Source organism: Tinamus guttatus, unplaced genomic scaffold (genome assembly GCF_059628265.1).
Source record: "Tinamus guttatus ecotype Peru unplaced genomic scaffold, ASM5962826v1 Tinamus_guttatus_pri_ptg000320l, whole genome shotgun sequence".
In the NCBI taxonomy this organism is placed as follows: domain Eukaryota; kingdom Metazoa; phylum Chordata; class Aves; order Tinamiformes; family Tinamidae; genus Tinamus; species Tinamus guttatus.
The window spans coordinates 129,172-156,841 of NW_028288854.1; the positions used below are offsets into that span (position 1 = coordinate 129,172).

A 27,670-nucleotide genomic window follows, 5' to 3' on the forward strand; every position below is an offset into this window, starting at 1 on the left:
GAGCCCTCACCGTTTAAAACCAGCCCAGCCCACAGAGCAGAAAGGAAATGAATTGCAGAGCCTGTTCCCTCAGCAGAAGAGTCACTACTGCACCTTTAGGCATATAGGAAGTCCAGGTACCCGTCCAAGAGAGCCACCACATCAGCCCAGTGCCTAGAAGACATTCTGGACCAGTTCACAACATCTGTGAGTATTCTAGGCTCTCTCGAGCTTCTGGGTGAAATGGCAGCATATACGCTGGGTCTAAAGAAACAGAGGAAGCTAAAAGGCTCTCTGAAGAAACAAAACAGCAGCTTCTTCTGCAGAAAATGGAGCCGGAAGTCGAAAAGGAGTGACTCCAACATTTTTTGGCAAAGCAAGAAGCAAAACTACTGCTAAAACATCAGCAACTCCACCAGTCCCATATGGATTATAACAGGTGATTTTTGAGATTGATAGTAGTTAAAAAAAAAATCTAAAACTTCTAATAAAGCTGTAGACATGGGCAGCAGTTAAAGTGGGATAATGAAAGAGAAATTCATTCTAATAATGATTTAGAGGAGAGGATGCTTTTTAGTATATTAGAATATACTGTTGGGAAACAGCAGGACAACTGTGGAAAGCAGCAGAGGAAAACAGCATGTGGTAGGAAAAAAAGGTGGAAGAAAAGCAGTGCTAAAACACTAGGTAGGAAAAGAGCAGCAGTAGAAAAAAATGAGACTAATATTAGTGCAGGCACTTTTTAAAGGAATGTGGACATTGGGCAAGAAACCACTTTGAGCGTGGAGGATGGAAACGGGGCATTTCCTCTCCTTTCCCGAGAGGTCAGTTCTGAAATTTTGTGTAGGGTCTGGGAGCCCTGTCTTTTACAGAAACAGCTTGTTCTGTATGGAAAAAGAAGGGAAGCCTGTGAAGCAAGGACATCCTCCTTGCTTTTATGTTTGTGCAAGAGAGGATGCCAAGGCTGAGGCACAACACATGCTTGAAACCAGAAGAAGGGAAAGGCAGTAACTATAGAAATAAAGACTGTGGCTTGAAAGGTGCTCAAGTTTCTTGCAGAAGGTGAGATAAGACTTCTTGAAAATGTAAATGGTGACTGGCGATAGAGAGGAACTGATTTATTGTATCACCTTATGTAGGTTGGGGAGGAAGGGAGAGAAGGGGAGAGTGTTAAAGCCACAGAAGGAAGAGGTGTGCGAGCTAGTGTAGCACAGCTGAATTCAAGGGTTTCTACATTAGGAAGGGAGAACAGTAGGGAAAATCTAGCAGTCTTTTAGAAGAAGCAGTAGGAGGGTTTCAAAAGAATGCTGATTGAGATACTATTTTAATATGGTAACTGCTTACAGCATTCCACAAGAGTCTGTGTTTGTGACCCACTTCCTACATGCACGTAGTATAACCACCACAGAGGAATATAGCATTTTTTTTGTTTCTTGATGCCAGCCCTCCAGTTACTTTTCAAACACTAAAAGAGAATGCTGAAATCAAGGTGATCTTTAATATGCCTTTTTGGACTGTCTTAGATGAAAAGGAGCATGTTTATTTAGCTTTTAAAATGCCTGTTTTATCAGAGGCAATCACAATTCTGTGTGTTGAAAATGGCTGAGGTCACAAACAAAGGATTATGACTTCAGGTGATAAATAAGCAGGAACAGATGGATTCTTAATCATCAAATGCCTTAATTCTAGGCATGTGTCCCTCTAATGAAAAACAAGTAGAATATGAAGGACATACAGGCTGAGCTTTTTTTTTTTTTGTTTTTCTCCCCCTTAAATGGATAATTTTAAGCTTTCTGTGAGGCATCATCTGCCCCCCAAAAAGGGACATTAAATATCTCTGCAATGACATTCTTGTTAATGTCATTGTGTCTAATTTAGCTATTTTTCCTGAAAAAAATTGCATGTTTTACAGAGCTATAGTTGCTTTAAGAAGTGTTTTGAAAGGAAATCATATGTGATGACTCTGAGAGCTCAAGTTGTGTTCGTGCTCTCTTTCCAGAGGTGGAAGTAAATGCATATTTGTCATGTTCTTTCAAAAAAAAAAAAAAAAAAAAACTAAAATATAATGCGCTTGCTCTTAAAATATATATATTTATATATATATTTTACATATACGTTTATTTAGAAGTAAATGTTTAAGAGATCCACCCGTAAATACCAAACATCACAGTTCTGTTTCAGTTCAAGCTATAGGATAATTTTATGCACTGCAGATGACAAAAATATGTTTAGCTAAGCTCAAATACCTTTCGCTTCCTTGTCAGGAGATTTTAGCCTAGTTCATCTCTTACGATCATTGACAGTTAAAACCAAAAACACAAAATGGCAACAACAAAAATACACCTTCCAAAACTAAAAGTGTGTATTTTTGACTGACCTTCTGCATTGATAGAGTCCTGTTTAAGGCATGAGCTGCTGACACTATTGTCATTGAATCACAAGCAGGAGGTCTGACCATTTGCAATTATTGGCCATTAACTCTTCTATTTAGCAAGAATGAACTGAATCTTTTTTTTTTTTTTTTTTTGGCTGCAATGCATCATAACTGCATTGTAATTCCCCACATTTCCATATTTAGCTCAAGTGGGCAACTTCAGTTGCTTTTTCTCTTCATGTGATATAGCTGCTCAGTTGTCAAAAAAAAGTGGGTGCAGAGAAAGGGGCAGTCAACCTACCAGAATAGATGAGAATTCTAGAAATGGCAAGATATTTTTCTTATTAATAGGATTGCATCTGGATGAGTCCTGGAAACAGGATTTTTATTCAAATAAAAAGGGAAAGCTATTTTATTGCCTTCACTGGGGAAAAAGATGTTGTTCTCCATTAAAACTGACTATCATCTGTGGGCCCATAGTTTCTGGAGACAGACCCATCTCTGGCATTTTATGCAGCTTTCATGATGCCTTTGTGCTCTGGTGCTGCTGGAGCTGTAAGCTGAGCCAAACAGGAGTATTCATTAATGGATACTGTGACCAGGCGCTCAGGGGAGCAGGTCTTTTGAAACCAGTAAATTAAACTCTTCTAATCCTTTTTTCCTAATGGTAGTCCTCAGACGCGAGGCATTGGATGTAAGGCACCTTTCCAAAAGACAAGTACTTTTAAAACATGAAAACAGTTGTGAAAGCTTCTGCATTTAACATTGTTAAATGCCTTGTTTCTGGCCACACAACTTCTTAGTGTTTTGTGGTGAGTTCCCAGCATGATGATTTCAACAGCTGCAAAACCAGTTACCTATGCTTTTGCAGATTGAAAGGCCAAGAACCGGGTTTGGAAGATATTCCCATTGGTGAAGCACCAGGAGAACTTGGTTTGATGATGAACGGCACTGACATGGGACTAAGGTATTTTTTCTCTTAAATTGATGCTGAAATACTTAAAAGCAATCTTCTTGACTCTGCTATTGAGTGCACAGTCTATGTGTTAATATGTTTGTTTTTTCTCCCAAGAGATAAAATACCTTGGCCCTTGGGTTTGTGTGTCCAGTGCTGAACTCTTGCTACACAAGATTTGGGGGCTTGCTTCCTGTAGTGGTCTCTGATTTCGTTTGGCATCTTGTAAGATGCTGTGCTAGCTCAGTGCAAAGTGGAGTTTTCACGAAATGTAATATTCTCTTCATATTTGTTGTTTATCATTTTAGATGAGAATGTCTCCTTTAGTCTTCATTTGGATCCGAGATAGCTAATATATTTATCTGCCTTTAACTCATAGATAGAAATGATTACAAATAAGTTTCCAATGAAGTTTTGTTACAAATCTTTTAAATGTAAAAATCTTCTGCTGCTGTGGAGTTTCATGCTTTTTAAAAATACAGTACTGCACCTGTGCTTCAGAGTAATCAGAGCCAACTACCACTGAAATAAGTGGGAAATAACTGAGTTAAGCTAATATTTAGTTTTGTCTCAATTTTGCATGCAGTTAAACTCTCATATGAACATATTATTACTGTTTTCTTTATTATACCTTGTTGCATTTCCTGTTACCACCGAAAGAAGATGCTGACATATTAGAAAAAAAAAAACAAATGGAAAATGGGAATTATAAATGTTTTTTTTCTCTTTTCTGGAAAAAGTTACAAAATCTTGTTCTATGTTTTAACTGTGGTGACTCAAGAATTCCATTTGGTGAACAAGAAGAATAGTTGGTCTTTGAGTGGCCCCTTCCTTAAGGACAAGAGAAGTCTTTAAAATAAGCTTTCCTCTCACCTTCAGCTATGAGAATACTGGAAGAACTGTTAACTTATTTATAAACTGAGGGTCAAGTGGTGCCTTTATTTTTCTTTTTAACCTCAATTGATGTTGATTTTGTTTGTATGTTTTGGATTTTTCTTTTTGATATCCCTCTTCATTGAGTCTTCAGAACAACAGGAGGTGTTGGAATTCTTGCTGCTTAACTAGGTGCTCAGCTGCTCTGCGGTCCTGGCATAATCCTCACTGTATTCTGACTTTTTTTTTTGGTTTTATTTTCACAAAGACCGCAGTGATCAACATTTGATCACTAAGAAAATAATCTTCATTTGTTTAATGTGCAGTAGGATTGAGCTCCTTAGAGGAAAAAATGTAACGTAGAACATCTGTAGGGCTTCTTGTTGACGGTTTGCCAAAAACCTGCAAAAAAATGTGGCCTACAAGGGAAAATGAAGAAAACCTGTGCAGTTTACAAAATGAGAGTTCCAGATTTCCAAAGGTTCCCCACTCTCTCTGCATTCCCCTGGTTAAACTTAGTGTAATTTTTCAAAGTTAGTATGGGTTCGTGCAGTCCCAAGCTACCATGCCAGCTGATTGCAAAGTTGGGCAGTAAAGCACTCTATTTTTCCTCTTTTTTTTTTCCCTTCCCCCTTCCTATCGACCTTCCAAAGGGTCCTTGTTGCAGCAAATGCTATCAAAAGCATAGTGGAAAATCAGCCCTTTCTGACCTCCACCTCATACATGAAAGCTCCTAAAGCAAAACTCAACTCCCAGGGTGACACTTGCTTTGAATCTTCAAATTAGCAAAAGTTAGTTTAGAAATATCCTGGAATTTAAAAGGAAATGGTGAAAGTCCTTAAAAATATTAAACTTGCTGAAGTGAGGTACCGGAATTTAGAAGTAAAATAAATAATATAATCAAGGACTGAAAAACATAGGGTTTTTTATAATTAACAACTCATTTTGAGTTAATTATCTACAATTATGAAAATCTAATTGCAATTTATTCTCTACTATCTGTGGGAAAAATTGTAAGCAAGAGAATATGCATCACTGGCAAGCATAAATGCTATAGAATGGGTGCACATAATAGAGAAGCCCTTAATGAAAAACAAAAAGCAAATAGGAGTGTGCAGCTGTGCCAGGCTATTGAAAGGTAATTATAGTCAGAAATGAGATATGTACTTTAAAAGGCATCTTGTCATCTCCTGTAGGGATTAATTTTGGCCTACTTGAGGGGGAAAAAAAAATCCATGAGCTGTTGCAGATAGTTAGGGTCCGGTGGCCGGAAGATATCGTGCTGTACGGAAAGATAGGGCCGCTAATAGCCAATAGCGTTAGTTTATGATGTAAGCAGACGGATGTGACGTTGTAAACCTAGCTATATAACACCTTGTTACCCATCAATAAACGCCATTTGCCGTCCACCACATTGGTGTTAGCGAGCTGATGGCCCGAGCGGCCTGGGGGTGGTCGCCGTGCCGTTCCTGAACCAGGTCGCCGTGCCGTTTGAACGGCAACAAGTGGTGCCGAAACCCGGGAACCATCGCCTGGACGGGTGAACGGCGGCCGGAGCGGCTGGACCAGCCCGGCGGGGAGGACGCTCCTGGACCAACAAGGAGGATGGAAGCCGTTGTGAAGGTCGTATCGCAATTACATAAATATTGGGGGATTGATTGTAAGCCAAAAGATTTTACTCTTGCTGTTGCGAGGCTTTTAAAAATTAAGGTTATAGACCAGCCGGTGGATATTCTCCACTCTGAAGTGTGGGACAAATGTACCAAGGCATTAGCCGAGGAGACGATGCACTCCGGTTGTGGGAAAAACCTTAAGGCTTGGGGAAAAGTTGTACAGGCGTTGCAGAAAGCTATGAAAGAGCAGGAGACCTGGGTGGCGGTAAAGGACTGTTTGTTGGCCACCTCGAAAACGGGAGTCGGGGCAGCCGCACAGACTTTGCACCCCCCAGACGATGGCGATTCTGCTGAGCCTAAAGATCTGCAAGAGGGCGATACGTCCCCTCAATCCCCGAACCCTGTCCCACTTACAGAGGAACAAAAACAGCAGAAATCTGTTTGGAGCAAGCTAGCCAAGGAAGCTAGAAATATCAAAAAGAAGTCAGACCTTGGGGAAGTCTGGGTCAGGCCACCGCCCTATGCCCCCCAAAATGGTACTGAGCCACAAGGAGAACCGGCGGGAACAGACGGGAACCATTAGATAAACAAAAGGGGGAGGAGAACAAGAACAGACGGGAACCGTTAGATAAACAAGAGGGGGAGGACAACAAGAAGGAGAAAGGTGGTGGGGGTGACCGGACAGGTGAGGGAGGCCCGAGTGAGGCGCTGAGAACCAATCAGAGCGACCATTTGAAAAAACGCGCTTCCGTGAGTAGGAGGTGGGGCGAGCCAAGGAGGGGGGAACAGCCCACCCGCAACGGAAGTGGGCGGGGCCGGAGCCCAACGAAAAAGTACCGGAGCCCGGAAGTAACCAGTCAGTCGAGTTTCGGCTCCGGCTCCAACACTAGTGAGGATGAGTGGCTCACAAGTGATTCAAACTTAAGGAAGGAGAAAAAGAAGGTAAACGGAACTAAGAGCCAAAATATTCCCATTCGAATTAAAGAAAAACCGCGAAAGGAAGAAACCCCTCTCACGGACTGGAAGGAAATAAAGATCGCATGTGCCGAGTGGGCCCCATCGGCCGCGCTAGCATTCCCAGTCCGGGTGACGGAGGCGGGACAGAGGGTCTACTCGCCGATAAAATCTAAGGACGTACAAGCGATTGTTAAAGCAATTGCGGATAAAGGGATTAATTCTGCTATGGTCTCAACCCTCATAGATGGTATCTTCGGGGGGGACGATATGCTCCCGTTCGATATAAAACAAACTTGTAGGCTAATCTTTGATGGAGCAGGGATGATCGTTTTCAGACAAGAATGGGAAGACAACTGTACGAGGTATTTAGCCCAAGTAACTGGGGCAGATCACCCATTACACGGCTCCAGCCTGCAGCGGTTAATGGGTACAGATCCAACAATGATCACCCCCCAGGCGCAGGCCCATGGCCTGCGGGCCCATGAAGTTATGGCAACTACTCGTGCGGCCAGAGAAGCTATTCGCACATCCTGTAGAGTAGTTGCCAGACCATCACCATGGTCCTCAATAAAGCAAAGTGAAAGTGAGAGCTTTACACAATTTGTAGATCGTCTCCAAGCAGCGGTCGACTCTTCGGCCCTGCCTGCGGAGACAAAAAGCCCGGTCGTAGCGGAATGTTTACGCCAACAATGCAATTCGGCAACCAAAGAAATCTTGCGATCATTGCCGGCGGGGGCAAGTATCGCACACATGATTAAGCATGTTGCAAAGGAAGAGCATCTGACCCCAATTCAGGTGGCTGTTCACACCGCAATAACCAACGTAATGGCTTGTTCTAAATGTGGCCAGGCAGGCCATGTTGCAGTAAACTGCCCTTGGCTGGGGGACTCGCTGGCAGCGCTCCCCCCATGCCAAGATCGACCCAAAGGTCACTGTCAGGAAAGATGGCAGAGTCAAGTGGTGCCCGCTTAAGTCTATTAAACCAGACCTTCAAAATAAAACTGATGAAAATTGTGAGTTTCTGTTCACAGGACCGGATCATCGGACGCCCCGGTGACAGGCGTCTCGCCCGAGCCTGTGAGTTCCACGCCGACCGAATCCAGAAAACAACAAAACAGCCTCTGCAAGAGGGGGCCGCGATGCCTTTGCGTTATCTTAATTTTGCAGCTTGTCACTATAGGACAGGTAGAGTCACACCAGCCCTTTAAATGGATACTTGAACAGATGGAACAATCTTGAGGAATTAGTACAAAAGTAACTACAGGGTCACCAGTTTTCAGTGTCACGCCTTGCCAACCAGCACCCATTGAACCCTGTTCCAAACGCAGCTGGTACGAAAATTTGTTCACCGGTTCGCTGTGGTTAACCACCCTGATATCCACCTTGATAGGGCCGATAGCAATGATCATGATGACACTGATCTTTGGACCCTGTATATTGAATAAGCTCATGCCGTTTGTCAAGAGTCGGCTAGAGAAGGTTAACATCATGTTAGGAGCACACTGACAACTGCTTTAAGAATATATCCACTCAGTGTTATCCCAAGGTACACCCTATTCCTATACCGCGGTATTACCTGTCATCCCCTACCTTCTACACTTTGTGCCTTATGTTTTTATGTCAAGTTTATGATATATAATTTTAAGATTGTTATAAACTATAAGAATAGAGTAATATAATAATAAGAATAACTAAGAGTAATATAATAATAAGAGTAAGTAATAAGGATAATGTAATAATGACAATAAGTAAGAGTAAGATAATAATAAGAATAAGTGATCACAATAAGATAATAATAAGATAGTAATAAGAATAAGATAATAATGAGAATAAGTAATTAGAATAAGATAAGAATAAGTAAGAATAAGATAGTCATATTTTAGCTAGTTTTGTTATGCATAGGGAGGGGGGAAATGTTGCAGATAGTTAGGGTCCGGCGGCCGGAAGATTTCGTGCTGTACGGAAAGATAGGGCCCCTAATAGCCAATAGCGTTAGTTTATGATGTAAGCAGACGGATGTGACGTTGTAAATCTTAGCTATATAACACCTTGTTACCCATCAATAAATGCCATTTGCCGTCCACCACATTGGTGTTAGCGAGCTGATGGCCCGAGTGGCCTGGGGGTGGTCACCGTGCCGTTCCTGAACCAGGTCGCCACGCTGCTTGAACGGCAACAGTGAGCAAATGCAGAGCAGAGCTTGATCTTTGTTTCTATTTTTGGTCGCACTAAGCTGATTTGTGAAAGGGGAAACTTTTTATCGGGGGGAATACTTCAAATCATAGATAACTTTGCTATGTTTTCTCTTCCTTATGTCCCACTGTGGTTCACACGTCCTCGTCCGAGGTGCAGCAGGGTTTAGTGAGGACGGTTTTCGGCAGCTCAGAGAATTCCTCAGCCCCTCACCGCAGATTTTCAGCAGTGGAGATAGTAACTTGTACAATTTAATGGCAATGTGTCACGTTGCCTGTATAATTCCTTTTCAAGCCTTCCCCACTGTGCAAGGCACTTTAAAATATTGAAAATAAAACCATAACCTGGTCTGTTGGTTTAGCATCAAATGGCCTTTCTACAAAGCGCTTTCTGTCTCCCAGACGCGGGTGCTTGGCACTCAAGTGCCCACTCCACGTGTGTTCAGGAGGATCCATATGCCCGGCACCTGCTTTTGTGCTCCTGGCGCCTGCCTCTGGCAGCGGAATTTTAAAACAATCCGCTCTTCTCTCCTTTATTTCATTTCGCCTTTGAATCTGGCTGCTGTGGAAATAAGCTGTCGTGGAAATAAGCCCTGTTTAATAGCACCAGCTAGAGCAGATAGGAGTTTGCTGCTTTGCAAGCACTCCTCTGTGGGATAGCACTGGGTGCCTAAATTTTAGTCTGCAGAGTTCCCTGCTTATCCAATTCTCAGCTTTCCTATAGAGCTCTGCCTGCCCTGCTCTTCACATCCCTTCCTTGGATTTTGCATAGTGCTGCCCTGCACCTCCGCCCTGACCTCTGTAAGGAATGTCTGGATACAACAAGCAGCAAATGGAGTTTATTGTGACCCAGAGACACTCTTTCAATGTATCCTGCCTATTTAAAGGATTTTTTTTTTTCTGCAGTAGTAACGATTTTCAGGTGTAATTTGTCACCTTTCATTTAATGGAAGGCTTTTTATGCTCGTGTGCTTCATTCTGTCTCGCCAGTTTGTATTCTTTCCTGCTTATATTTCTAGTTAGTTGAAAATATCAAGCACAGAATTTGGTAGCTCTTTCCCGCTATTTGAGTGTTCATTGCTATGGTGATAGTTCCAGGAGGGCATACTATCAGGAGTCTTTTAGAAGATTTTATGTTTATGATGCAGCTCCTTTTATTATCTTGCAAGTGAAGGTAACAGTCATTTTGCTTATTGTTCAACACTGTTACACACACACATTTTCTGATGCTTATTAGACATTTAGACATCTTTCTATGGTGGTGTGCAAGCATACTTCTGCTTTTGTGTCCAAATATTCAACACAATTAAACATCAATGCAGAAAAATGCAGCCTTGCAGCTCCCCCTGCTGTTCCAGGCACATGCTGTTTATGTCACACAATCTCCCCCACTGCTATTTTAAAAATATAATAAAAATCCTATGTGAGCTTCCAGTTATGCCACCTTGGACCTCACTTGTGTCATTCCTGTTCTTCCAGAGGGAACTAGTGTTCACAAGTCAGTGGCAGTGGCAGCACCCATTTTGTTCTGTATTTGGAGTATTTTTGTCAGTCCTCCTCAGCGGTGGCAGGTGTCACCTCCTGTCGTCCACGTCCTGAACCTCTGAACCAATTCACTGGGGCAGAATTTGCTTTTTTCCTGGGACCTTCAGTTGCTCTGCGAGTTCACCTTGGTCTCTAGAGCTGTAGCTGCTAACCTGATGCAGTGCTCAGGTAACTTTTATGAATTTATTGAATACGGGTGTTTTTGGTTTTTTTTTTTCTCTTCCCTGTTTTGAAGTTTGACAGACTGGCACATTAAAAGGGACTGGAATCAACTGTGCTTTGCAAATGGCTCATAAAATCCGTGTATCTGGCAACTGCTTACCCACTTGTTAGTACTGATGTGATAACTAAAAGCTTATTGCTAAATGGGAGGGAAGGAGGGAATTAGATTGTTTTAAGGTGTGCAGGATATATATAGATATCTATATGGATAGATAAATTTTATATATATATATATATATATATATATATATTTAAGGCAGACAGTGATCATTGATGGGGTAGCAAGTGAGGAGTTCATTTCCCCTAACCTGTTTGCTTTGCTAATCTCATTTTCAGGCTTACTTTGAACAGTGAAAGGGTTTTGAATCTATCTGTCTTTCATTTAGCTGAATTACGCTGATTCTGTTCCCACGATGACATGGGCTGCGAACAGCATCATTACCATTACAGTCCACAGTAACCTTGAGCACGAAGCCTATTGACAGGCTTTAGGCACAAGATCTAAGCAGAAGCTACCATAAGTAGCTTTAATAGACAAATTTGTAGGTGAGGTCTCCAAAAACCATGGGAATTCTGATGCTAGAAGCACTCCTAAGCAGAGGAATGAATCAGTGCAGAGAGGCTCACTTAAATTTCAATACTTGGATATTCTTGCAAAACTTGCATTTCCTGCAAGTCTTCAACATGGGTATAATTCTGTTATACCATGCATCACAACTGAAAATGCTCGGAGATTTTTTTTTTTTTCTCCTTGGGCTGAAATATTTAAAATTCATGCATCTCCTGAAGGGGTTTACGCCTTGCCAGCACTTGCAGATAGAGAGAGACATTTTTGCAAGTCATTTGCAAATATCTCCTTTGCAGGGAAACGTAGAAACTGTGAGTTTACTGCCTGATTTGAATGTTGAAAACCTGAATTCTATTTTTATAAATTGGAATGGATTACTTTTTCCAGGCATATCACTTTGTTGCTTTTTATTTTTAAATAGTCTTTGATGAAGAGAAAATTATGTTGAATCTATACATTCGCGTGTCCCCAAAATTTGTGAGTTGGAAAAGTAGAGAAAAATCTGTAGAACCAAAATGTTCTAGGAGATAGTTTTAAATTAGGAGAATTTAACTCCCCCTCACAACTTTCACACCATTTAAAAGCTTATATCGGCATTGATGGGCATGACTAAGACCAAAAGCCATCGGAATTACAAAGTTAAGCAAGAAATCCCCCATACCCCACTGTTCTGGCCATGGTCGCAGCAGCACTAAGCTAAACCCAGGCCCCCAGCCCTCTCATGACATTGGCTGAGTTTCAGCACACAGTGAGTTGAAGCCAAAGTTAAACTATAGCAAATATTATATCTGTCACTTGTAGATATCCAGGGGATGTATGGAGATAACAATGCGCGTGCTCACTCCCTCACTCTGAACTGGACTTTATCTGTTTGCAATTGAATTATTTTGACATCAAACTTTTCCAGGTTGCGCCAGTGCATGGAGCTGAAGTCTGTGGCTTTGCCCAGGCACTGCGGTTTTGCAGAACTAAGCGTTCCCTTCGTAACCGTGCTAATTTTTGAGAGCTACACAGAGAAAATTTTAGATTCAGCCCGGCTGATTTGTTCTTTGTGCCGCTTCTGCGGTGAGCAGGATTGATTTATGTGTTTCTTTTGATATTTGGCTTCCTTTCCTCTGGTACATGATGCTTCAGACCTTAATCCTTTAACCTTGAATCTGAGCATGGAGGCTTCAGGAGGGATCAGGCTTTTTGATGGAGAGAGTTGTACCAAATGTCTGGAGAGCGGTATAAAACAAGACAGCTCTCCAGACACTATACGTTTCTCTGTTGTGCTAAAAGACTATAAACATAGGATGGATTTAATGAGGATTATAAATAATCTAGAGGAAGGCGGGGTATTAGAAGCAATGGAAAAGTGTTAATGACTTTTTCTTTAACATTTCACCAATAACTAGTCTATCATGACAGATGTGCATTGGGTTGCCAAATGCTAGAGTCTGATTTGGGTAACAGTTCAAAGCTCAGCGTGTCCTGGAAATGGCAACATGGTCCCTGATGGAACCGGGGAGAAAAAGGCTTTCCGGCCTCTCAAAGGGCAGTATTTGTGGAAGCAGATGCAACATAAAGAGCAGTTTGACGAGCAGCTGGGAGAGTATGTGCTGCCAGATTTTTATAGGATCATTAATTATATGTTTTAATGCAGCTAAGCATGGCATTCCTAACTCGATGAATTCCGTTATGAATGGCCTTTTCATATTATTCATCTCATTATATTAAATGCATGTGACCTAAAGTTAGCTGAAGTTATTGTTCAGGTTAACTTTCATTTAGTGGTGGCCCTAATTTTTAGAAACAGTGTGATCTTTTGATTTTTTATGGAGAGACAGGGCTTTTTTAATGCGTGTTTTTGCAGCACTATTTTAGATCATTTCTTTTGGAACTAGGTATGAACCTCTGTGCAGTTGTGGGGAAGAGATTTAGTCATTCCTTGATTTGCCCGAAGATTTCTGTGCTCGTATCCCTGTCTGACAACATCCTGTTACACGGATTTGGCTATCATCTCTGCCAATAACTCTTAAACCCTCTGCTCTGTTCCGTCTAGTCTTGCATATCTGACTGCCTCCGTGACACACAATTCTGGTTGTTTTGCCTTCAGATCATTCCTAATCTGGCCAAAACAGAACTCACTTTTTCTTCTGGCTCTCTCTTCCCTTCTGATTTTGATAACACCACATCCTCTCTCTCACTCAGACTTGTAACCTCAGGATCATTCTTCTTCTCCAGGTGTATCTGGAGGCTGCAGTAGTTGTCAACAGCCTTCCTGGTCTGCAGGATGAACATACGGGGCAGGGAACCTGTGGCCCAGAGCCTGAACAGAACCCACAGCTACACTTCACATAGCCTCCGGCCATGACTTTTTCTCCTTGCTTGAGATTGAACATTAATGTGTACTAATATATGTTTCACAAAATGGTTTTAAAAGAGTTACTTATATTTTAGCAATGGAATAGTTCATGTCTGATTTAAATTTTATCATGTCTTTTTTTTTTCCTGAATATAAGAACAGGAAAAAAAGTATAATGTGTTCCATAAACATCTCAGTTGAGTCAGTATTTTGTGATGCTGTCACGTTCACATAAAGTCCTTGCATTAAAAGGAAATCTTTAGGTTTATTTATTTATTGGTGTGTGTGCAAGACACAGGCCATTTTTTTTGTTGTATGCTTTCAGTTATCCATCCAAATTTGTATTTAAATATTTACAATAAGTAGCTGATTTTTCAGTCATAGTCATCAAGCACACTCTGTGAAATAAGTAGCTTTAGTGGATTGAAGGCAACTGAAGTTGCCAAAAGTGGTGTATTATTATTATTATTATTTTTAATATTTACCAAGAGCTACCTTGTCAGATCTATACCTTCTGGGTATGATAATCCACCAATCTGAGTAAACTTTGAAGTCTTACCTCTTTGGGCTATAAGAATTTTTTAAAAGCAGATCAATAAACAATCTCAATGTTTTTACTTTACTAAGCAATATAATAAAGATGAGAACTAGTGTAATAGTAAATCATAATATACTACTTAATCATAGAATGACTATGTCCCACAGATGTCATTTAATCATTAAAAATAGGCTAGTGAAGTTCAAAGATGCATCAGGATGGGTGTTTCCAATAGAAATGGGATAGTATATAATACCATTTTATAGTATGCTAGTTTGAAGGCATTTGGGATGTCTTCACAGTATAGCTTCAAAGCATAGCATATAGCTATAGAGTATAACACAGAGTAGCGTATGTAGCTTTATAGTCTCTGGACAGCAGGTTTGCTGGTCCCCAAATCTGTAAGACTGCAGCACTGACAGCCCTGTAACGATGAAGAACAATAATAATCCCTGCTTAAAATGCTTAATTCAATCTTCCTGTGGTACAGATAAAGTGGAAAAAAGGGGACAGATTTTTGACTGGAAAAAAAAATAATAAAATAAAGGCTCCTGTAAGTGTGCTCCCATGTTGGCTCAGTACTAATGATTCTTATTTATTAGAGAACTTCAATTCAAGGACAGTCGCTTCAGAAGAACAGCAAAGATAAAAACCCTAATTGTGTTTATTATGGGATTTGACGAGTTTATGAAAGACTTTCCCTGCAACATGTTCCTTGTGATACCAGGAGAATAGTCAGTGAGGCAGGAGTTCACCTCGGTGTTACTAGGAGCTGGTGTATTCGCCCAGGTTGTTAATTTTCTTTGCAACGTGAGAAATTTTTTACTTTCTGCTCCTCCATTTCCTCGCTTAGAAACTAGAAAGAATAATTTACTGTGCCAGGACCCTGCATGTTGCAAGTTAGCATCTCTGAAGTGCAACTTCCACAATGAACAGAGGCCACTCTCAACCAAGCAGAAGTGCTTGGGGATCACTGAGGCACCAAGACATTCATTTTGCTGCTGACCATGGGATAGTTCTCCTGAAGGTAGGGGTTGCAGTTTGATCTCCTGGAGAAGTTTGCATTTAGTTCAAAATACTTTGCCCTAAACAGGGGTTTGCATCCTTTCCATGTGCCACTTTAAGTGGTGACAACCAGGCAGGCTTTTCAGATATACAGACACTGTTTTGAAGGATTGTTTTTATACCTATGACTTGACATTTACATGATTTTCTTTTGTGAAGGCTGACAGCCCTGCTTGCTGCACTGACAGCTGCTCTACGCTGCTCTGTAAGAAAAGCCAAACACACAAGCTTGGCATTTTGTCCTGCTAAAGCTTTCCCAGGCTGTTTTTTGTGGCCATTGCTGTATGACTGCCTGAAAAAACTGAGGTTGGATTTTGCTTTAGATTTGGAGGAAAAGAGAAAGAGTAATCAGGGCTTACTGCAACTCTTTATTAAGGAAAACTCTTTAAAATATGTGGGGAGTTGACATAGAACTAACTTAAAGCAGAATGAGAACAGGACTTCAAAGGAAAGACATTAATATAATTTTAGGTGGAATTTAACTTAGTACTTGCTACAAATGGATCTTTAACTGCATATAATAAATGAAATAGTGACTTCATTGATGATAAAGGCAGTATTTTGAGTCAGTGTGGCCAGTTTCACCTATGGCTCATACAGTCTAATAGATCATTGCTAATTAAGGATGTACAGGGCCTCAGTTCTCACTGCTGACATTAAATAGCACCAGACACTGAGGGAATAGGGAAGGAGCTGGTCTCTGGGAAAGAGTGGTCTAGGGAAGCTGAGCTTTGGATTCCCTAGTAGAGCACAAAATATGAAAAAGCTTTTGCGTAGCTGCCTGTATAACTCTGCCAAAATGAGAGAGAAGTGAAAGAAATACAGCAGATCTTGTATACTGCCTTTGTATACTCCCTTAGTTGCCTCACCAGAGCTGTGGATATAACTCAGCTTCATGGACAGGCCCACTTAGGAACTGGTAGTGTTCAAAGGTGTGATTTGGTAGAACTGGCCTAAATTTGGATCCCTATTAAAAGGGAAGATCCTATCGTATATTGATACTTCCTCCTTTGTTCCAGCACTTGTGATACTGCTGCTATACACTGAGCTGGATCTGGAAATCGATCTGGCTTAAAACTCCCCCAACCAAAAAGAGGAAGGAAAAAAAAATAGTTTTCAGCCGGCTTGTCAAACCACACCTGAAATGGTAATAGAGGATCAAGCTACAAAAATATATTGCTTAGGTTGCCTACTTATCACCAGTTTTGCATCATTGTGTTATGCATTCTTGGCCTGATATAATTGCAGCAGATTGCACACATGAACTGTTAATTATTTTATTTTTAAAACAGAAATAGTAAAACAGGAAAATAGCATTCCAGCATGTTTGCTTTGGAGCTTAACCTGTCAAGACAATTTGTTAGTTTGAAAATGGCAAAACTCTCAAGCCCTTGTCTCAACAGGATACAGTAGGGTACCATTACTACAGCCATCTGTTGAACATATATACTGGAGGCATGAATTGCATCACATTTTGGGTTTCTGGCTAGTTGCAATGTAGACATGTTCTCTGGATACCGCTGATCTGCACTGAAAAATGCATGGAAATATCAGAGTTCAGTGAAAGGTGAGGATTTGCATTTAGAATCAATGACTGGGAACACTAGGTGTGGAGTAGGAAAGAGATTAATCCTTTTAGGTATATGCATGTTGATAGTAAATGCTGCTATGTGGCAGGAATCTTAGCTGCTTGAGTAGCTTAGCACATCAATAGATCTGTAAAACTCCATTTGCAGACCAAGACTACCATTATGTTGGATTGATTCATCATGATAAGCAGATAAAGCAAGTTAAATTCTATCAGAGTTTTCCTGCATTAATTTAAAAATGAGTTTAGTTGGCTCTAAATGGACATTTGTTTTAGTATCTTGAAGAACTGACTTTTCTCTATTAAAGCAGAATAATGTATCTATATGGTGCCCTAACTTGAACAGTACATAAAGATTAGTAAATAAGACCCCATTAAAAAAACTTATAATGTAAGTAACATGGGTCCCAATAGCCTTTCTAATGTCCATTAATGCTTTTTCTGAGGATCAGTGTTCATTTTACTGAGCCATTTATTCAAACCGTGTGATTATTTAGAAAGTTAATTCATGCATGCTAAAATCTAGCTTAAGTAATGCAGAGGGTAGGAGGTAAAACTCTATGGAGATGATAGTCCTTTTTGTTATTTAATGATCAGCCATAATTAACTTGCAAATTTGAAATAATTAGAACAAATTAAAGGTATTTAACTTTGCCTCCCTAAAGAGAAATTCAAATTGCACCAAATGCAGCTTTAAATTATTCAAGTCTCAGAGGTCTATGCTGGGTTTTTTTTTACAATGCCTTTTCTATGATGAGAATACCAATCTGATTTTTGTCAGAAAGCATCCTTCCTTGTTCTTTGTGTCTAATAAATGACAGCTATTCTTCTTTGTAAAAGTATTTCAGTCTCTGAAGACTACACCCCATGGCATTTTAATTCAATAAAACAAAATGTTATTTTTTTTTCTACTTTTTAAGGAATGCAAATACTAGCAGTGTTCTATGGGTCCTGAATGACGTTTAAAATTTGTCATTCAAACTCAACAGGGATATCGTGATATGAGGCATAGACAAAATGGCAAAACATTCGAGGTGTGTTTTCCTTTGTTGCTGAATTATTTTGATATTCAAACGGAGGCAGTGATGCTGAGGCTTCCTTTTTTTCTGATGCTACTATCTTGCCACTCCTGCCTTAGTGTGTGGGTTGGGTAGATTTTTAAGGTCTTTATTTAGCCTGTCTTCTCTGTTGTGTAGTTGTAGGGAATATTATGAAAATTCATCAGATAACATAGTGTCCTGCAGGAGGTCCTACAAACCAAGGTATGTTTGAGTGATATGATGGATGGCTGAATTTGGAAAAAAGAGAAGGACCTGTCTGATCTTTTAGTTTCTTCATCTTATCCGTTTGGACCATATGGTAGTTTTAAGTTTCCCAGATTGCAATAGTCTTTTCTTCCCTTTTACTAATTATTCCATAGATGAATAAGTTTTTTCTGAAATAGCTTTTTTTGCTAATTATTTTTTGCTAATTATTTTTTTGCTAATTATTTTTTGTAAATCTCCGCATTACCTTTTTCCTCTGTTTTGTACAAATCTCAGATTTTGTCATCTGTCAGTTTGATTCCCTATCCTTACTTGAGCAAAACTTTACAGTGAGCTTTCCTTGATTAAATACTGAAGAACCAAACCCTAATTCATTGCTTAGTATCTATAAATGCCACATACACTTGCTTGTGTTATTTCCATGTGTTTGTTTTTTTAATACCCTCCTGTTTCCCCAGTGTATCTGTTTCTCTTTTGCAAAGCATGACCCTAGTTTTCTTCTTTCTTTTTAATTACTATTTTTCCAACCTGACTGCACTATGTTTGGAGTACCATGACATGGAAACAAGACTATCTTGTCACAGAGTGGGACTGCAGGGAGGAAAGCAGACCTTGGCAGGACAGTTTTGCAAGGTGCCACCCTGTCTCCTGTTTCCCAGTCCTTGCCATTCTTGTTATTCTGAATTGTTTCTGGAAGCTCTTGCCTGTGTGGGTCTGCTTTAGAGTGCAAGTGTTTTACAGTTCATGCCAATGGCAGCAGAGAGTCAGGCAGCAGAACTGAGACCCTTGTGTGCAAAACACCTCTAAATGTTAGTGATGGAAAACAGAATCATCATGCCTTCTCTCCTCCTTAGCTAATCTCCTATGAACTAAAACTTCATTAGTGTGGCCAACAACTAATTGCCTAGTTAATCATCAGAGAGGTAAGTTCCGGTTCAGTCTCCCTCTATATACGTACATGTGGATGATCCAAGATGCCATTTGAGGTACACTTTCAAACCTCTAGCAAAGCTGCAGTGAAAAGGCAACTGTGAAGTGCCTCATGTAAGTGACCTTTCTTTCTCTCCAGTTTACCCGGGTCGAAAAGTGAAGATTACTTCCCCAGAACACCTCCAGTGAGCAAAGTCTCCAGAGCACCGGGGAGCAGTGGTGGGAGCAGTTCGGGGAAGAAAATGGTTGGTTTTAGTGCAAACGCGGAAGATGGACGAGCCCTTCTGATGCAGGCCAGGAGGGAAGGCATCAGGTCAAGGAAAGGTAAGGTGACGCATATGGATTGCAGCTCCATGAGTTGCTGCTTGCGTCTGGAAGTGTGTGTTCAGGATTGGATAAGGAAAATGCATGATTAAAGGGAGAGGACTGCAAGTTGCTTAAAACGACCCAAGAGAAGGTAGCTATGTTTAAAGTAATAGCCTCAAAAGCCTTGTAAACAACAAGTGATCTTCATGGTTGGTGTTCCTGATGGGAGGGGAAAAAAAATAGCCCTTTAATCTCAAAAAGCTACTTTAACAATTATTTTTACTTTCCCAGCAAGCAGAGAATAAGTGCAGTGGGGCTTGTTCTTGAAATGTAATCTTCTTCACATTATTTTCCTCACCAAGTAATGGTTCCACCATTACGACCTGATATTTTGCCACACAAGGATATCTATACAACTAGAATCTATCCTTCCCTTAGCTCCGCACCTCCACTTAAGGAGCAGAGAAAACAACCTTTCTTAGGAGGAGAAAGGATTTGGAACAAAAGCAACTTGGATGTTTCACTGCTGAGCCTTGAACATAATCCGTGGTTTAATTATGATCTGGCTTGCCTATTTATTTATTTATTTAACTTGTCAGCCAGTTTGCTGTATATGTCAGCATAAAATAAAGAAAATGGAAAAATGAAATGTGGTACAGTTCTCAAAGGAACAAATAACTTGTGTTATTGTTTAAGACCGTACCAACATTAAAAAGCAGTCCCTGTGAAGAAACTTTCAAAAGGATATCATCAGCCAGGACCCAAACAGTGGCTGATGTTAATCTCTTCCAAGGAACAGCTACAAAAGTTGGAAGCCTGTAAAGGGCTTGTGTCCAAAAAAAATCAATTTCTAATTTGAAACAAAATCATTTTTTACTAGCAAGGGTTCAGGACCCATTACTTTTGTTGTACAGTCTGCTGACATTTCACACTTTGTTGTGCACAATGAATCCTAATAGTGATTTTATAACATTGCTACATCAATCAATTTAGCAAGAGAAAGCAGTTACAATTCTGCAGTTTCAGGGGCAATTTTCACTGATGGTTTTCTTTTATGTTTTTTTTTGCAACTATCATTTTTTCTTCTCTTTTCCTCTTCCTTTTCCTTCTTCCTCAATACTGTAGTGATGAAATTGAGATTTTTCACAGTTGTTGGATGACGGGTTTTGTTCCTTGGATAGGGATAATCCCTCAAAAAAGTAATTTATTTTCCACAGATTTAGAAAAAAAAAACGAACCCAGCCTCTCCTTTGTTCATTAATTTCATTTTAGTACTTTAGAAGAAGTTACAAGCTGCATCTGGCTGTTGCACATAGCAACCAAGTTGCACCTATGCTGATAGAGTGATTGCAGTGATCAGCGTCTGAAGAACGTGGTGCTCTCTTACAAACACTTATTGGGATTTCTAATTTTGAAGACAGAGAGCTGCATGGCAAAATTTAACTTATAGACGTTGACACTTGCTGTGATATCAGATAAAGTTCAGAGAAATGTTTTAAAGCTGTGGAACAACCTCAGGTCTATTACTGATTTGAATGGCTTGTTTATCACAGGGCAAATTACCTAGCACTAATCATTGAAGCTGAACTCTTCTGTATTTAGTACCTTTTTAATTGGCTTCCCTCTGTTATATGTTTGGACTCCTTTAGCAGGTGTACACACAGACTTTTAAAGCTTTTTTTTTTTTTTCCTCTCGTCTTTGTGCCCTGGTGATCCTCAATGTCAAGTTTCTTAATTTTAGTTAGCTCTGGACATTTTTTGTGTGTCTCCTTATTTCTGCCAGATCATATGGTCTGTTGCTGAACTGGAATCACTGCTTCAGAATTTATCCTTTTATAAGGAAACAATTATTGTAGCTTATTGCAAAAATAAGACGAGCAATACAAATACTGTTTTCTTTGGTAAATGCTGTAAAATTGTGGGATTTGCCTTACCGCGTCCAAGGACTGGACCATCAAGCCTGAAAGTCTGTCCCAGACCGCACTCAGTAGCTGTTGTGTCAACAGAAAGGGATCCCTGTACTGCAGTGCATTTAACTGAGCTCTAGCCAAGCCATGCAGTGTGGGGAAGGCGAATAAAGTCAACATGATGACATCTTGAGACATTAAACTATATCATGAAAGATGATGTTGCTTAGCTGACCCCAATATAGATACATGTCCATATAAACACATGAGCTGAAAATTTTTAACAGTCCAGTTTTATACTAGCACTGGAAAAAAATCTTTCTCATGCCTTTGGTCTGTCTTGCCTATTTAAATCCTAAATTCATTAGGATGGGGACTATGTCCCAGCACGTTAGTGCAATGTCAGTTCTGATGTTGGCCTTTGGCTCTGTCAACCTCCCCGTGCATGTGTGTGTGGCTACCCTGCAACTCAAACTGTGTCCCTCCACAGGAACGTAAGTGACTGTATCAGATTTTTGTTGTTTTTCTGTTTTACTACCTTTGTACTATTAGATTTTGGTTTTGTTTTGTAATTTCTTAAACTCCCTTTCCCTTCTCCCTGTAAGATTGTAGTAATGGGGAAAAAACATTGCTACCTTGGTCCCCTCACCTCTTTGAGTGAAAGGTGCATTTCTGTTCTGTTTTGAAGCTATAAGCTTACAGGGCCAGCCGTGCTCCGACAATTAGATTTTCTTTCACTAACGGTTAATATCTCCTGTGCTGTAGTAGGTATTTGTGTCTTGCAGCCAAACTTGTTTTTTAGTTTCACCAGCAAAACTTTAAGCAGATGAAGCAATCCTCAAGTCTTGGATCTTTTCAGCAGTAAATTGTTTTTATTGCAGCTATGTCAATTTGTACTAAAATCTAACAACTTGTCTAGGTAAAAAGCACTAGAGTACAAAAACGTGCGTTTCTCTTCCTCTCTACCCTGTATAATTTTGCTTTTGGGCTGGGGAACTAGACTAGAACTGGGAAACTGTCTGTTACATTCTGCCATAGTGGGCACTTGCTTTTCTAATCTATTTTGTAAAGTCTGCCCCTTTACCTCCTACCTAGAATCTTTGTATTGAAACAAAGGAGGTATTTTTCCTTTTTTGGAGAAGTTTTTATATTATATTGTATTAACATTCATAGCTTTCCTTTCCATATGTAAAAGGAGAAAAAAAAAAGAGAGAGAGAGAGAGAGAAGGAAGAATTCTTTTAGCTCTTAGTATCCATACTTTTTTCAGCAGCTGATTTTTCTCTATGGTGTTTTTTTTTTCAGTAGTTTTTCTAACGTAGCTTCTTAGCGATTCAGGTTCTGGAACTTTTTCCCTTGAGGGGAAGACTCTTCCCTACAATCAAATGGAGCAATTAGTTAATATTACTGAAGTGCTTTGAAGATGTGAAGTACTATATAAATGTTAAGTATTATGAGTATTAGTATTATCCGATTCATAAAGATTTCTTTCATGATTATCAACCTATATTTTCCATTGCTTGGTTTCATCCTATTACTGCTTCAACCAGTCTCAACATTTTTTTTTCCTTCTCAGTATTTACACATTCAAAAATGTAGGCTGCTTTATTTTTCTGGCTTTATTCAATTTTTAGTTGTCTGTTTGTCAAGCAGAAATATATAGTTATTTAAATTCTCTAACTTTCTGTAACTTGCTTTGTGGGTACCTTGCCCTGCAGGCAAATCACTCTTTGCTACCCCAGGTTCTCACTTTCCACTGGTATCAGGGTTTAGATTATTGGTACCATGCATGATCTCTCTCTCTTTTTTTTTTTTTATTTTTCCCCAAGGGGAATGTGCCTATTCTTTTCCTCTGTTTCTTGCTCCTCTAGATCATCTGTAACTTCTCCAATCTCATACTGTCTTCCAACACCTGCAGATCTAATTAATTTGCTGTCATTTGTATCACTCCAGTTCTGTATGACTTTTCATAAATAATTACCAGTCACTTCATAAATTCATTAGCTAATTCCCTTTAGCCCTGTAATACAAATTCTTTAGTCTGAAGGATATATATCTCTTCCCCCCCCCCCCCCCGATAATTTCTTTTCATCAGCTTCTTATAGGCAGGTATTATACATCAACAAGGTCTTCATTACCTCCTAGTTGCCAATATTCCTTATCCTTATATTTTTCTCTTAGTGTATTTTAAAATTATTAGGAGCTTGGCTATTTTAGGATTGTTATTGATTTAATCTTCTTCATTTATTCATAGATCTACTTTCTCTTTGGTGTTTTTTTTCCCCTCTATAGACTCATGCCTTTTTTTGATATGTATTCTAAATGGTTTTTCTTTTTATATTCACTAATTCAGGATTTCTTTCTACTCCTGTTTTATCTCTATGCAACCTAAGTATATTTCTACTTAGTTCCTTTTCTTGTTTTCCATTTGTAGCCCTGGTAATGTTTTCAAACTTGGGCCTTTGAACAGTCCCCTTGAGGCCGTATTGGCCACTTCTGAGTCTATATATTTTCTTTTTCAGAAAAATATATCTACTTTGCTTTGAGTTCAGTATATCAACAATGTGCCAGCCTTTTCTCATACAAGGAATTGAATATATTCTCCCGTGCTCACCAGGTTTTTATTACTTCAGTATTAGTTTCTTAAAATCCAGCTGCCTCATTCGACTGTCACATGAAATGGTTTCTAAATATTTCACATTCAGTCATAAAGCCAAATGCCCAAGCAAGAGACTTCCAGTCTTTATGTGCATACCCACTTATGGATTGGCACACTACCAAGTTGCCAGGCACACGCAATCAGCACACATTCTCGGGATATTTCTAAGAATTCCTTCACTGGTAATTAGCTATTAGGTGAGAGCCTTCACTATGTGATGCTGAAGCACAGCACATTAGAGCAGGGCAATAAGAACCCATTCTTTTGTTAGCTTTCCTGTAACATGCATCAAAACACATGGTTTTACTAGATTATATGCATGTGCTTTTAAATATGCTAAATCAACACAATACTTTGAGTAATGTTGGTCTCTTGGACATACATAAACCTGTAGAAATATTGTGCTGACATTTCAACTGAATTCCAACTTTAATATATTGCTGTATTTCAACTTGCATGGTAGATAACATCACTGTTAAGAGAGCCCAGAAATATTTAGTCATGATATGGGAAAGACTTGCAGTAGAATTGCAGCCCAGCATTTCAAGAGGGCAGATTTCCACCGAGAGGTCTGCAGAGTAGAATCCTTTGGGTTCGAGTCCCATCCTTTTACACCCTCCCTTCAGATATTTATATGTATTGATACAATCTCCCCTCCGTCTTCTCCAGCCTCAGCTCTCTTAGCCTTTCCTTATTAGAGAGATGCTACAGTCTCCTCATCATTGTTGTAGCCTTTTTCTGGACTTGCTCCGGTAGCTTTTTGACTCTCTTGTGCTGGGGAGCTCAGAACTGGACACGACTCTCCAGGTGCAGCCTCACCTGGGCTGAGCAGAGGGGCAGGATCACCACCTCGCCTTGCTGGCAACGCTCTTCCTAATGCAATCCAGGACACCATTGACTCCATAAGGACAGTGTAATACAGAACAGGCAACTTTCTTGGAGGTTACAGGGCAAGAGGCAATGGCCAAAAGTTAGAGATTGGGAAAAATCTCGTTAGTTGTATGGAATTTTTTTTGCACTGTGACCAAACTTTGGAATAGGTTGCACAGATCTCCAACAATCTTGCAGATTTTTGAAACTGGAATTGGCAATCCCTGTAAAACTCGATCTCGTTGACCTTGTTTTGATTAGTGTTGTACTAGATAATATCTAGACTTGATCTTTCAGTTCTTTTTTTTTTTAATTCCAAAAGTATTTTGTGAAAAACGAGTGAACGAACATTTCTGTTTTACTGAGAGCAAAATATTGCTATAGATATATTTAAAAACAAACTTGGAGAAACTGGCATCTTGTAGAAGGTCACAAGTGCTACATGTTGCAGTTCAAACGGTGCAGCGACCTGGTTCAGGGACGGCACGGCGACCACCCCCAAGCCACTCGGGCCATCAGCTAGTTGACACCAATGTGGTGGACAGCAAATGGCCTTTATTGATGGGTAACAAGGTGTTATATATCTAGGTTTACAACGTCACATCCGTCTGCTTACACCATAGACTAAACACTATTGGCTATTAGGGGCCCTATCTTTCCGTACAGCACGATATCTTCCGGCCGCCGGACCATAACTATCTGCAACAACTTCCCCCCTCCCTATGCATAACAAAACTAGCTAAAATACAACTATCTTATTTTTATTACTATCTTATTCTATTCTTATAGTTTATACCAATCTTAAAATTATATATCATAAACTTGACATAAAACATAAGGCACAAAGAAGAAGGCGCGTAGAAGGTAGGGGATGACAGGTAATACCGGGGTGTAGGAATAGGGTGTACCTTGGGATAACTTGGGGGTAATACTGAGTGGATATATTCTTAAAGCAGTTGTCGGTGTTCTACTAACGTGATGTTAACCTTCTCTAGCCGATTCTTGACAAACGGCATGAGCTTATTCTATATACAGGGTCCAAAGATTAGGGTCATCATGATCATTGTGATCAGCCCTATCAAGGTGGATATCAGGGTGGTTAACCACGGCGAACCGGTGAACAAATTTTCGTACCAGCTGCGTTTGGAACAGGGTTCAATGGGTGCTAGTTGGCAAGGCGTGACACTGAAAACTGGTGACCCTGTAGTTATTTTTGTACTAATTGCTCGAGATTGTTCCATCTGTTCAAGTACCCCATTTAAAGGGCTGGTGTGACTCTACCTGTCCTATAGTGACAAGCTGCAAAATTAAGATAACGCAAAGGCATCGCGGCCCCCTCTTGCAGAGGCTGTTTTGTTGTTTTCTGGATTCGGTCGGCGTGGAACTCACAGGCTCGGGCGGGACGCTTGTCACCGGGGCGTACGGGTTACGGGGGTGTCCGATGATCCGGTCCTGTGAACAGAAACTCACAATTTTCATTAGTTTTATTTTGAAGGTAACAGCCACCTGAATTGGGGTCAGATGCTCTTCCTTTGCAACATGCTTAATCATGTCTGCCCCCGCCGGTTTTTCTTTAATTCGGATGGGAATATTTTGGCTCTTAGTTCTGTTTACCTTCTTTTTCTCCTTCCTTAAGTCTGAATCAGTTGTGACCCATTCGTCCTGACTAGTGTCTGATCCGGAGTCGGAACTCGACTGACTGGTCGCTTCCGGGCCATAACTATCTGCAACACTACATCTGTAGAACTGGATCCTGTGGACTGTAACAAGAAATAACAATGCAAGTCTGTGAAAACTCAGATAGAAAGGTAAAGGCTATAGTGTATGGCTTATTATATAAATATTATTCCACATGATCCTGAAACACATTTTGCACAACAGTGTCAACTGATAATGATTATTTGCCATTTTACTGTATATACAGGAGACCAAAGAATGGCTCAGCTTTTGATCATGGTGTTTTTCAGTAATGTGGAATCGTGAAATATGTCCAAAACTCACTAGCCTTTAATATCTGCTTAATTGTCTTCAATTCCTTCCACAGGGACAACTTCAGGGCCTAGAAAAGATGCAGCAACATCTCCTGTGCTGGTAGGGAGCAGGAAAGAGCTTGTAACCATGGCCACATCGCCAATCCAGCATGACACTTCACGGTAAGATGCTCGGGTAATCTCTGGTTTAAGATTCTGCAAATGAAACAATCAATAATACCTAGATACAGGGAAGTGACTGAATTTCCATGATGTTTCATGTTAGCACAAGATGGCTAATATAAACTAAAAACTGCCATATCATTTTGGCATTTGTAGTAAGCCTTAAATTGCTTGTTAGAATAAGAAAAGCAGGAATATGCCAAATTCTAACATTTTAATTTTATTCCCATTTTGAACAGAAATATTTTTATGATCGCAGTCCTGACACATTAAATGCATTTGTAAATAATTTGAATGGATGATGTTAACCCCGTTAGGTTTTAAATCCACTTGAAGATTTTAATCCCCCTGTATCTTTCCCCATATTTTATCAAATGGCATTTCTTTTTTAAATGTTTTGTACCAAAGTTATTTTATGTTTAATGACAAGCAACAAAATCACATTGTCAGCAGTTCCTAATTACACTATATATCTGCACTAAATGCACTGGAAAAGCAGCATTATCACTTTGGCTCCAGCGAGGAAACAGAAAGCAACATTGTTGTTACAATTCTGAGTTTAAAAGCAACTTTGCTGCCTTTGGACAGGATTGCAATTCTAGTAAAAAGTGCTTAAGAAAGCAACGTGCAGTCCTTATTTTTCTTTGTCATTGCTCACATTTTCTAGTAATAAAATCTTTAATTAAGCCAACAGAATAAATGCAGATTAAAATATCAATTCACTATATTTTACACCATTAGTTAGATGAGTTTGTGCAGTGGGATG

General features: G+C 39.9%; 1 protein-coding gene across 1 annotated transcript; it reads left to right on the forward strand.

The window, feature by feature from the left end:
• Positions 1–145: 145 nt before the first annotated feature.
• LOC148593944 (protein hinderin-like) lies at positions 146–26,908 on the forward strand. Its single transcript, XM_088529018.1, has 4 exons — positions 146–418; positions 3,225–3,320; positions 19,151–19,335; positions 26,796–26,908. The coding sequence occupies exons 1-4, from the start codon at positions 405–407 to the stop codon at positions 26,906–26,908; spliced, it is 408 nt and encodes a 135-aa protein (XP_088385144.1). The 5' UTR covers positions 146–404.
• The last annotated feature ends 762 nt before the right edge of the window (positions 26,909–27,670 follow it).